Source organism: Hypanus sabinus, chromosome 12 (assembly GCF_030144855.1).
Source record: "Hypanus sabinus isolate sHypSab1 chromosome 12, sHypSab1.hap1, whole genome shotgun sequence".
NCBI lineage: Eukaryota > Metazoa > Chordata > Chondrichthyes > Myliobatiformes > Dasyatidae > Hypanus > Hypanus sabinus.
The window spans coordinates 109865820-109878074 of NC_082717.1; the positions used below are offsets into that span (position 1 = coordinate 109865820).

Sequence of the window (12255 nt, forward strand, 5' to 3'; positions counted from 1 at the left end):
TGCTGTTGCTGAGTAGGGCCAACAAGAATTTAAACTTTGGCCCTCGCTAATTTATACACCCAGTAGCCCCTTTATTAGGTGTCCCTTTCAGCCTGTCTGGCCGTTCTCCTCTGACCTCTCTTATTAAAAAGGTGTTTTCGCCCACAGAACGGCCACTCCCTGGATGTTTTTTGTTTCTTGCACCAGTCTAGAGACTATTGTGTGTGAAGAGACCTGGAGATCAGCAGTTTCTGAGATACTCAGACCACCCCGTCTGGCACCATGGTCAAGTCACTTCCCCATTCTGATATTTGTTCTGAACAATTGAACCTCTTGACCATGATCTTATGCAGAGTTGTTGCCACAATTGACTGATTAGATATTAACGAGGTGTACCTAATAAAGTAGCTTCTGCGTACATCTCAGCACATGAATGCATCACAATACGGTAACTTTTTGCAAATTCTCCACCAAATTATTGACAGTAAAACAAAATCTGTGCAGTTACAGCTTAGCAGAGGTGTCTGGGCAATAAAAATAGACTTAGATCTGTAGACAAGGTACGGATTAAAGTCAGCCGAGAGGCCCCCATCCCAAACACTGGCAAAGCGACAATAATAATCCTGAGCAGAGAGCAATGGGCTTCCTTTTGTAAGGTTGTGGTTTTCTTAGCTACCTCACTGGCTTAATTGTGTATTGTGGTCTTTAAATTTGCAGGCTTACCACATAGTACTTGGTCTATGTGGTCTCCTGAACTGGTTTCAAAAAGCCGAGGGAATTGTGAAGAGATTTTACACTGGGCTCGCTTTCATTTTTGGCTTTGAACCCTTCCAGGAACATTAAATGAGGGTAGAGAGTCATGATGGCCCAACCGTTCAGTTCTGGCCACCTCATTATAGAAAAGATTAGAAGCTTTAGAGAGGGTGCAGAGAGTATTTACCTGGATTAGAGCACGTTTTATGAGGTTAACTGAGAAGGGGAATGAGAGACGACTTGATAAAGGTGCACAAGATGGCAAGAGGCATAGATAGAGTGAACAGCCAGAGACATTTTTCCCAGCATGGAAATGGTTAATATGAGGCAGCCTAACTTTAAGATGACTGAAGGAAAGTATAAGGGGGATATCAGAAGTGTTCTTTTAAAAACGCAGAGCGGTGGGTGTGTGGAAGTGTGGAGGTAGAGGCAGAGACGTTAGGAACATTTAAGAAATTCTTAAATATAGATTAAAAAACGGTGGGCGATGTGGAAGGGAAGAGTTAGATTGATCTTGGAATAGGTTAATTTCTGGGCTGATGGACCTGTACAGTGCTGTTCTATCGAATGTGTGGCACAGACTTAACGATCCAGCTAGCCTTTGGGCTTTATCTCTTCCCTTACCAGAGGGATATTAGTGAGTAGCTGAGAATGATACAAATGCCTTGCAGTGGTCATGGTTAAGTTGTCACACAAGTTAGCAGATTCAACTAAAAAGCTATCACAGTGAAAATGGACATTTATAAAACACCAGCTAGGCATTTCAGTTCTGGACACCGCAACATAGAAGAGATGTAGCCATTTACTGGAATGACTTGGGGAATTAAGAGCTCCAGTTTTATGGGGATACTGGGGTATGAGGAACTTCGAACAGAACAGATTTAATAGATATATTTAAAATAATTTGTGGTTTACAGAATAAATAAGAAGTCACTGTAGTAGCAGAGGAGTGGTGGCTGGCAAACATTCAAGAAGAGGAACAGGGATTACTCTGGGAAGATGAGCCTTACTTTGGTGCTTTGTGAGGGCAGGCACGCCTCAGAAAATGATAAAAATTTTGAGGAAGTGACAAAACACATTGATGAAGGTGGTACAGTGGGTGTGATATACGTGGATTTTACTAAGGCATTTGATAAGGTTCCCCATGAAAGGTTCATGCAGAAAGTCATGAGTCAAGGGATCCACAGAAATTAGGCAGCATGGATTCAGAATTGCTTTGTCGATAGAAGGCAGAGGGTAGGAGGAGATGTAGCATATTCTGCCTGGACGAGTGGTGTTCCACAACAATGTTCTGGGACACCAGTTATCTGTAACTTTTTAGAAATTCAGAGGTTAGTAAATTTGCAGATGACACAAAGGTCGGAGGCGCTGGGGATGGTGTAGAAGGTTGTCATTGGTTACAACGGGACATTGACAGGATGCAGAGCTGGGCTGAGAAATGGCAGATGCAGTTCAACCCATAAGTGTGAAGTGATTAATTTTGGAAGGTTGAACTGGAGGGCAGATCACAGGCTAATGGCAGGGTTCTTCACAGTGTAAAGGGACAGAGAGACCTTGGGGTCCACTTCCATAGATTTGTCAAAGTTGCCATGCAAGTTGATAGAGTGGTTGGTATATAGTGTGTTGGCCTTCATTAATTAGGGACTGAGTTCAAGTGTACAGGTTCAAGGTAATGTTTCAGCTTTATAAAACTCTAGTTAGACCACACTTGGAGTACTGTGTTAATTTCTGGTCACCTCATTATGGAAAAGGTATGGAAGCTTGAGAGAGGATTCAGAGATTTACCAGGATTTTGCCTGGGTTAGAGAACCTGTCATGTGGAAAGATTGAGTGAGCTAGGCCTTTTTCTCTTTGGACAGGAGGATGAGACGTGACTTCATAGAGGTCTACAAGATCATCAGAAGCATTAGATAGACAGCCACGGGACCATTTTCCTAGAGCACCAGATAGGTGAGTGGGTAAAATTTTATGAAGACATCAGGGGAAGTTTTTTTTTTGTTTTAAAAACATAGGGAATGCCTGGAATGCATTGCTTGAGATGGTGGTAAAGGCAGATATATTAGGGACTTCCAAGAGTGGTAGATAGAAGCACGTATAGGGTTATAAACTATGTTGGAAGGTGGGGTCAGCACATTTTGGGCCGAAGGGCCCATACAGTTCTATGTTTTGAACCATTTCCAGGGTCAGCAACCAAAGAGCACCAGTTTTAATGGAAATGGAAAGCACAAGAAAAAAACAACTTTTAATCTGCAGCATGCTGACAGTAGATTAGATAGTAACTTGCAAAAACAGAATTCAATCAACTACTCAAAGAAAGTATTTACAGGACTTGGGTCAAGAGCAGGTACATGGTCAAGACAGTACATCAAGGGCATCCCCTATGGGGAAATCTATACCTCCTTGGATACAGATAGTGTCCACAGGGCTTGAGGTAGGCTTGCACTGTTGGAGCAATGTTAATTTGTTAAGTTGTACATGTGCAGTCAGATGTCAATAAACTCAAATTTTCATTAAGAAACCCACTGCAGTTTCCTGTCTATCTCACGGATTCCCAAACCTCTACCCAAGCTCTTGATGTGATGAGAAGATTACTTAAGTGGAGGTGTGCAGATAGCTGAGAAAGAAAACTAAATTCTAATGGAATATAAGTAACAACCTCTACCTGCTCCAGGAAATCACTCCCATCGATATCATCACTATTGGAATATCCACCTGGGCTCTGTACATCGATACCATGCGTTTCTAGGATTGCTGCTTCTTTGAAAAAGCAAAATTTCTATAAGAAAACATTGCTATACAGAAAGAACAAAGCATTTAGAAGACTCAGGAGCTTCCCGGAAGCCCAGAAAACCCAGCCATCTGTAATAGAGTCATAGGGTCATATAGGACAGAAACAGGCCCTTTCAAACATCTAGTCCATGCCAAACTATTACTCCACCTAGTCCGACTGACCCGCACCAGGTCATAATCCTCCATACTCCTCCCATCCATGTACCTATCCAAATTTCTCTTCAATGTTGAAATGCATCCAACACTTCTGCCGGCAGCTCGTTTCACACTTTCACCACCCTCTGAGTGGAGACATTCCCATTCATGTTCCCCTTAAACATTTCACCTTTCACCCTTAACCCATGACCTTTAGTTCTCATCTTACCCAAACCTCACTAGAAAAGGCCTGCTAGAATTTACCCTACCTGTAACCTCATCAGTTTGTATACCTCTATCAACTCTACTCTCATTCTCCTACACTCCAGGGAATAAAGTGCTAACCTATTCAACCTTTCCCGATAACTCAGGTCCTCGAGTCCCAGCACCATCCTTGTAAATTTTCTCTGAACTCTTTAAACCATACTTATACCTTTCGTGTAGGTAAGTGACCAAAACAGTTCACAATACTCCAAATTAGGCCTCACTAAAACCTTATACAATTTCAATGTGACATCCCAACTCCTCTGCTCAATACTTGGACAGGAATTATTTACTTAGCAATTCAGTGGAAAGTAGTACCTTCCAGCCCTTTGAGACACCCATTGAATCACGGGACTTCGATTGTACACAGACCACAGCCCTTTGTACCCCTCCTATCCACATACCTCTACAAATTTCTCTTAAATGTTCAAATCAAACCCGCATCCACCACTAATCATGGGACAATTTATAATGAACAATTAACCTACCCGGTGCATCGTTGGACTGAGAGGAAACTGGAGCACCCAGGGGAACCCACACATCCCACGTGGAGGACTCCTGATAGAACAGGGCTGGAATTGAACTGCAAACTTCAAAACACCCCCAGCTGTAAAGCGCAGCACTGACTGCAAAGCTACTGTGGCACACAAACAACTCACTGAACTCCAGACAACAACTAAAAGGATGTCAAGTTGAGACTTTTCCCCAGGGTAGAAATGGCTAATACAGGGGGACGTAACTTTTAAGGTGTCAGGAGAAAAGTTGCGGGGGGGGGGGGTGGGATGTCTGGTAAAGTGTTTTTTTTAAAAATACAGAGAAATGGTGGGAGCACTGTGGAGGTGCTGGTAGAAGCAGATCCATTAGGGACATTTAAGAGAGATAGGTACATGGAAGAAAAAAAACAAGAGAGGGCTATGTAGGAGGGAAGCATTAGATGGACTTGGAGCAGATTAGGAAACTGGCACGTTGTGGGCAGAGGGGACAACACTATGCTGTATCGCTCAGTATTCTACGCAGAGAAAGGGAAAGTGAAACATCATTCGACCCGCCGTTGGTCAGCGTTGCATCCCTGCTGTCTACGTGATACACAAGCCGGAGCAGTATGATACGGGGTGGCCCGAGCAGCAGGCTCCCCCCTTCACACAGCTGATGAATCCAAAGGAATGGCAGGAACCAACACAGTTTGGCACCAGTGGCGTCACAAGAGTTGTCAGTAAACACTGAACTCAATGTAGGACTGCCTTAGGGACTCCAGTTCCAGAATTTTCCTTGGGATTTACCCCCCAAGTCTTCTATATATGTGTATAGCCCCAAGGCAGCAGAGGATTGATATCAGAGTCTTCTTTCTCCTATAGGAGCTGCCAACTGCAGCTGATGAGCTCCATCTGCCCAGTTGGACTTGGTTGTCAGAGGCCATTTCAGATGCATGCCATTGGGAGCATTTACCAGGTAGTGCCCCCCCCCCCCCCCCAGCTAAAACAACCTTCAGGAAGCAAAGAAAAAGTAGAAACATCTATGACAGGGTGGGAAGGTATGAGAGATTTACAGTGTGCATTGATTAAAGAAAATGGAAGGCCACGTCGGAGGGAAAGGTGAGACTGATCTTGGAGTAGATTAAAAGGTTCGTGGGCTGGAAGACTCTGTGTACAAAATTCAGCTTAAAAAAAAACAAGTAATTGCAACTGGAAAATAATCAGGAATCTCATGCTTGGAGAGAGGGATTTATAAATACTGTGCAGATTATATTGCAAGTCAGTAGTAAATCTTGGAATGAAATTTAATGAGGGGACCTCCAGACAAACTCCAGGGACCTTCAGTCTTCTGGATAACCACATCTGCACCAGGTCCACCGAGATGCAGATCCTCAGACAAGGTGTAAGGAACTGGAGCTGCAGCTCGATGACCTTTGGCTCACACAGAAGACTGAGGAAGTGACAGATCGAAGCTACAGGGAGGTAGGCACCTCTGCAGGAGGCAGGTGACTGTCAGGAGAAGAAAGGGAAATACACAGCCAGTGCAGAGTACCCCTGTGGCCTTTCCCCTCGATAATAAGTATATCATTTTGGACACTGATGAGGGGGGAGTGGCAGTGACCGGGTCTCTGGCGCCGTGGTTCAGAATAGAAGAGAGATGAAGAAGACTGCCGTAGTAATAGGAGATTCCATAGTTGGAGGGATAGAGGTGAGATTCTGTGGACGTGATTGAGACACTATGTCTCAGATTGGGTCCATGCCATTCTCAAGAGGGCGGGGGTGAGCAGCCAGGAGTCTTGGTACATACTGGCACCAGTAGGAAGGGCGAGGAGGTCCTGAAGAGAGATTTCAGGGAGCTAAGTAGAAAGCTGAAAAGCAGAAGCAGAACCTCCAGGGTAGTAATCTGAGGGTAAGAATTCGATGATTTGGCAGGTAAAAGCATGGCTGAGGAACTGGTGCAGGGTTTCAGATTCATGGACCAATGGGATCCCTTCTGGGGAAGGTATGACCTATACAAAAGGTACGGGTTACACCTGAACCCAAGGGGGACCAATATCCTTGTGGGCAGGCTTGTTCAGGAGGGTTTAAATTACAGTTTGCAGAGGGATTGGAACCAGAGTGATAGGGCTGAGGATGGGGCAACTGGTTTACAAACAGAGGCAGGTTGCAGTGAGACTGCTAGCAGGAAGAGGCTGATGACAGGGCAAAGTTAGTTGAGTTGCAATGTAAGGTGGACATATTCGAAAAAGGTGAAAACAGAGCTGAAGGTGTTATATTTGAATGCACACAGTATATGGAATAAGGTAGCTGAACTTGTAGCACAGTTTCAGATTGGCACGTATGATGTTGTGGGCATTACTGAATTACGGCCGAAAGAAGACTACAGTTGGGACCTTAACATCCAAGGGTACATGTTGTATTGAAAGGAGAGGCAGATAGGTGGGGGGGGGGGGGGGGGCGGGTGGCGTGGCTCTGATGGTAAAAATTGAACTCAAATGCTTAGAAAGAGATGTCATAGGATCCTAAGGTGTACAATTGTTGTGGGTAGAGCTAAGGAACTACAAGGGTAAAAGACCCTATGGGAGTTATATACAGACCTCTGAACAGTAGCAAAGATGTGGTCTACAAATTGCAACGGGACATAGAAAAGGCATGTCAAAAGGGAAATGTTACAATAAGGTATGTTCAAAAGGGGAAAAGAATATCAGGATGTATAATTCTATACATTTCTCTGACATTAAGTGTACTTATCTAGTCATGGAGGATTTCAATTTAGGAAAATCTGGTTGGTGCAGGATCCCAAGAGAGGGAAATCGTAGAATGGCTTTTTAGAGCAGCTTGTAGTTGAGCCCATTAGGGGGTGAGTTGTACTGAAATAGGTGTTGTGTAATGAACAGGGACTGATTAGAGAGCTTACAGTAAAGAAACCCTAAGGAAGCAGTGATCGTAACATGGTAGAATTCACCCTGCAATTGGAGGAAGAGAAACTAAAATCAGATGTATCAGTATTATAGAGGAATAAAGGGAATTACAGATGCACAGTGGAGAAGCTGGCCTAAGCTGATCGGAAGGGGACACTAGCAGGGATGATGGCAGAGCAGCAATGGCTGGAATTTCAGGGAGCGGTTCAGAAGATGAAAGATAGATACATCACAAATAAGAAATAATCTAAAGGCAGGATGACACAACTGTGGCTGACAAGAGAAGTCAAAGCCAAAATAAAAGCCAGAGAGGACATATAGTAGAGGAAAAATTAATGGGAAGTTAAAAGGATTGGGAAGCTTTTAAAAAACAACAGAAGGCAACTAATAAAAGACATAAAGAGAGAAGAGATGGAATACAAAGATAAGCTGGCCAATAATATTAAAGGTGGTACCAAAAGTTTCTTCAGATATATAAAGAGTAAAAGTGATGCAGGAATAGATATCTCACTGTGGAAAATGATGCTAGAGAGATAGTAATAGGGGATAAGGAAATGGCAGATGAACTGATTAAGTATTTTGCATCAGTCTTCACTGCTGAAGACCCTGGCAGTACGCTGGAAATTCGAAAGTTTCAGGGGGGCATGAGTGAGTGAACTTTCCATAACTGAAAGATCTGAAGGTAGATAAGCTACGTGGACCAGATGCTCTACTGCAAAGGGTTTTGAAAGAGGTGGCTAAAGAGTTTCTGGAGGCAATGGTGATGATCTTCCAAGAATCAATATAATTTGGAATGGTTCTGGAGGACTAGAAAATCACACATCTCAAGGAAGGAGAGAGGCAGAAGAAAGGAAATTATACTCCAGTATAATTCCTAACCTCAGTGGTTAGGAAGATGTTGGAGTCGATTGTTAAGGATGTGGTCTCGGGGTATTTGGAGGCTCATGAAAAAATAAGCTGATGTCAGCATGGTTTCCTTCAGTGAAAGTCTTGCCTGACAAATCTGTTGTAATTCTTTGAAGAAATAACACGCAGGACAGACAAAGGAGAGTTGGTCGATGCTGTACACTTCGATTTTCCAAAGGCCTTTGACGATATGCCATACATACTGCTTAACAAGCAAAGAGCCCATGGTATTACAGGAAAGATACTAGCAGAGGATGATTTGCAGGAGACAGAGTGGGAATAAAGGGAGCCTTTGCTGGTTGACTACCAATGACTAGTAGTGTTCCACAGGGGTCTGGGCTGGGACTGCTTCTTTTTACGTTGTATGCCAATGGTCTGAACCACAGAATTAAATGCTATGTGGCCAAGTTTGCTGAAGATACGTGGAAAGGCAGATAGTGTTGAGGAAATAGGGAGGCTGCAAAATGACTTAAGACAGATTAGGAGAACAGGCAAAGAAGTGGCTGAAGAAATACAGTGTTGGGATGTGTATGGTCATGCACTTTGGTAGGTCATAAATAAAAGGGTTGACTATTTTCAAAATGGAGAAAAAATTCAAAAATCTGGGATGCAAAGGGACTTGGGAGTACTCATGCAGGATTCCCTAAATGTTAACCTGCAGGTTGAGTCAATGGTGAGGAAGGCAAATGCAAAGTTAGCATTCATTATAAGAGGACTAGAACATAAAAGCAAGGATATAATGTTGAGTCTTTATAAATCACTGGCGAGGCCTCACTGGAGTACTGTGAGCAGTTTGGGGTCCCTTATCTAAGAAAGGATGTGCTGACATTGGGAGTGTTCAAAGGAGGTTCACTAAAATGATTCTGGTATTGAAAGGCTCTCTGGGCCTGTACTGACTGGAATTCAGAAGAATGAGGTGTGTGGGGGTCTCATTAAAAAAGGCCGTGATTGAGTGGACGTGGAGAGGATATTTCCTATGGTGGGGAATCTAGAGGACACAACTCAGAAAAGAGGGACTTCCAATTAGATTGGAGATAAGGAAGAATTTCTTTAGCCAGAGAGTGGTGAATCTGTGGAATTCGTTGCCACAGCGGTCGTGGCGGCCAAGTCATTGAGAACATTTAAGGCAGAGGTTGACAGATTCTTGATTAGTCAGGGCATGAAGGAATCTGGGGAAATGCAACATATTGGAGCTGAGAGGGAAATGGATCAGCCATGATGAAATGGGCCTAATTCTGCTCCTATAACTTTTTGTTTTATGGTCCAGCATTTGATGGGTCGGGGCCTGTATTCGCTGAAGTTTGGAAAAACGAGAGAACAGTGATGAGGAGGAATTTCATTAGCCAGAAGATAGTGAATCTGTGGAACTCATTGCCACAGACTGCTATGAAGGCCAAGTCACTGAGTTTATTTAAAGTGGAGATTGATAGGTTCTTGATTCATCAGGGCATCAAAGATTATGGGTAGAAGGCTGGAGAGTGGGGTTGAGAGGGATAATAAATCAGCCATGATGGATTGGCTTAATTTTGCTCCTGTGTCTATTGTCTTTATAGCCACTCTGAGGACTGCTTAGATTTTAGTAAAATGGTAAAAAATGGGAACAGAGGAACCCTTGAACCTGTTTATCAAACAATAAGGTTGATATTGATCCTGCATCTCATCTCACTCCCCACCCAAGCTCTCTTCTTATTGATACCATCAGGGAGGAGGTTCAGGAGCCTGAACACTTTAGGAATAGCTTCTTCCCCTTCACCATCAGATTTCTGAACGTACAATGAACTCTCTTTTTGCACTATTAAATACATATATTAATTATATATTTCTTATTGTAATTTAGAGATTTTTTAAAAAAGTATTGCAGTGTACTGCTTCCATAAAAAACATATTTCACGACATATGTTAGTGATATTAAGCCTGATTCAGATTCCGATTGTCTGAATTCTTACTTTCCAAAGTCCATAAGATAGAGGAGCAGAATTAGGCCTCCACAGCTGTCTATGGCAATTGATTAACTAACATCCCCAGTTTTGGAGTCTTCCGCCTAAAGCAGTCTCTCCCCTGCGTCCCAGTGATACCCACCTCTCTACTAAACAAATTGTTTTAAGCTCTTTTTAATGTGCTGTTACACCAGAAATATTTCTAACCCAGGTGACAACAGTGTGAAAATTAATTCACAGGTCAGAAAATATGAGCAGGAAGTGTTGGAACCATTCCGCAGGTCAGGCAGCACCTGTGGAGAGAGAAAGACCGTTAATCCTTCTAGCCAATGACTTCTGTAATTCTGTGGCTCCCTTCACAGATGCTGCCTGTTTTTTTGGTTATTTCCAACATTTTATATTTTCATTTCACATTTTAAGTGTGGTCTTTGCTTCCAACTTAGAGAAATACTAAATGGTCATGTTTTTAAAGAGAAGGTGAGAGGTCAGAATTGCATTGATAAGACAATAGGACATAGGAGCAGATGCCCATTGAGTCTGCTCTGCCATTCCATCGTGGCTGATTTATGATGTTGTTCTTCAGGTGAGGGTAAAATTGAAGCAATGCAGATGTTCAGTCTCCTATTATAAATGCACTTCTGTTTTGCTCTACGCAGAGAGAACAGAACAACATGCCAGTAAATTCTGCAGCAATATTTCCTTCTAGCCGTGCGCCTGTGACAGAACTCATGTTAGTGAGCTGTGCTAAGTGGAGAGGAGGCATGAAATGAATCGGGAAGATGAACATCATGTAAAGCTCCCTGGAAAATGCAGACTCGAAAACAAATTAAGCTCTACACAGGAAACCTCAAAGCTTGGACGTGCAAAGCAATGACTTGGACAAGAATGGACCACAACCACTCACTGCAGCCAGATGATAACAAGTAGACTCCTACAAGTTCTCCCAAAAATAAATCCACTCATAGTATTGCTAATAATGTAAAGAGGAGAACAGAATTGCTGGTGGAAGGGCAGGAAGGGTTTAGTACCACAGTGGCAAAAAGCAAGAGAACAGGCTCTTCAGCCCAATCTGTCCATGCAACCAAGATGCCCAAAGCTAATCTCCTTTTCCCAGGTTTGCTCCAGTAGAGCCATGCAGCATGGAAAAGTCATGCCCCATCTCTCTAGAGCAAACCAGGATGACTTGATTCAGGTGTATCAGTTGAGAGAGCTTTCGAGAAGACGCAGGGCAGATTCATCAGGATGAGGAATATGCTTTCTGGATGTAGAGAGCATATCTTATGAATATAGGCTGAGCAAACTCGGGCTTTTCTCTTTGGAGTGAAGGGGGATGAGAGGTGATTTGATAGAGGTGTACATGATGATATGACGCATTGAAAGAGTGAACAGCCAGAGACCTTTTCCCCAGAGCAACAATGCCCAATACAGGAGGGTGTAACTTTGAAGAGATTGCTGGGAAGTATGGAGGGATGTCAGAGGTAGGTTCTTCTTTATATAGAGTGATGAGTGAGCAGAAAGCACTGCCAGGAGGTGAAAGTGGAGGCAGGTACATTAGGGATATGCAAGAGATTCTTAGAGAGACACGTGGATGAATGAGAAATGGAGGGAAGGGTTAGATTGATCTTGAGGTAGGTTATAAAGATAAGGATTAGCTTTATTTGTCACGTGTTCATTGAAACATTGAACCATGCGGTGAAATTGATCTTATCACTGGGGTAGTCTACAAGTGTTGCCAAGCTTCTGTGCCAATGTAGCATGCCCACAACTCACTACAAATAACTGTACATCTTTTGGAATGTGGGAGGAAACTGGAGGCTCAGAGGAAACCCGTGCAATCGTTGGAAGAACGTACAAACTCCTTGCAGACAGCAATAAGTTAATCGGTAAAGTTATTGCACTAACTACTATGCTTCAAAGCCCCCCTAAAAGATTGATACAACATAGTGATCTGAAGAGCCTATACTATTCTATAACTATATGAGAACTTTCTGCTTACAACTATCAGGAATGGCCGAAAGGATTGGGCATTTCTTTTCAGAGAGGAAGGCTTTCAGAGGATATTTTAGATTGGGGTGTATCTGATGTCATTAATAAAGT

General features: G+C 43.1%; 1 protein-coding gene across 5 annotated transcripts in view; it reads right to left on the minus strand.

Moving 5' to 3' along the window:
- The window catches only part of LOC132403286 (homeobox-containing protein 1-like), a 71056-nt gene that overhangs the window by 14233 nt on the left and 44568 nt on the right, over nt 1-12255 (minus strand). For 2 of the 5 annotated variants that reach the window (XM_059986726.1, XM_059986725.1), the window contains exon 9: nt 3395-3489. The exons of 1 other annotated variant lie outside the window; for it this stretch is intronic. In XM_059986726.1, the coding sequence (XP_059842709.1) occupies nt 3395-3489 (95 nt within the window). The remainder of the gene's footprint in view (nt 1-3394; nt 3490-12255) is intronic. 2 more of the 5 variants (XM_059986728.1, XM_059986727.1) reach the window with 2 other exon arrangements.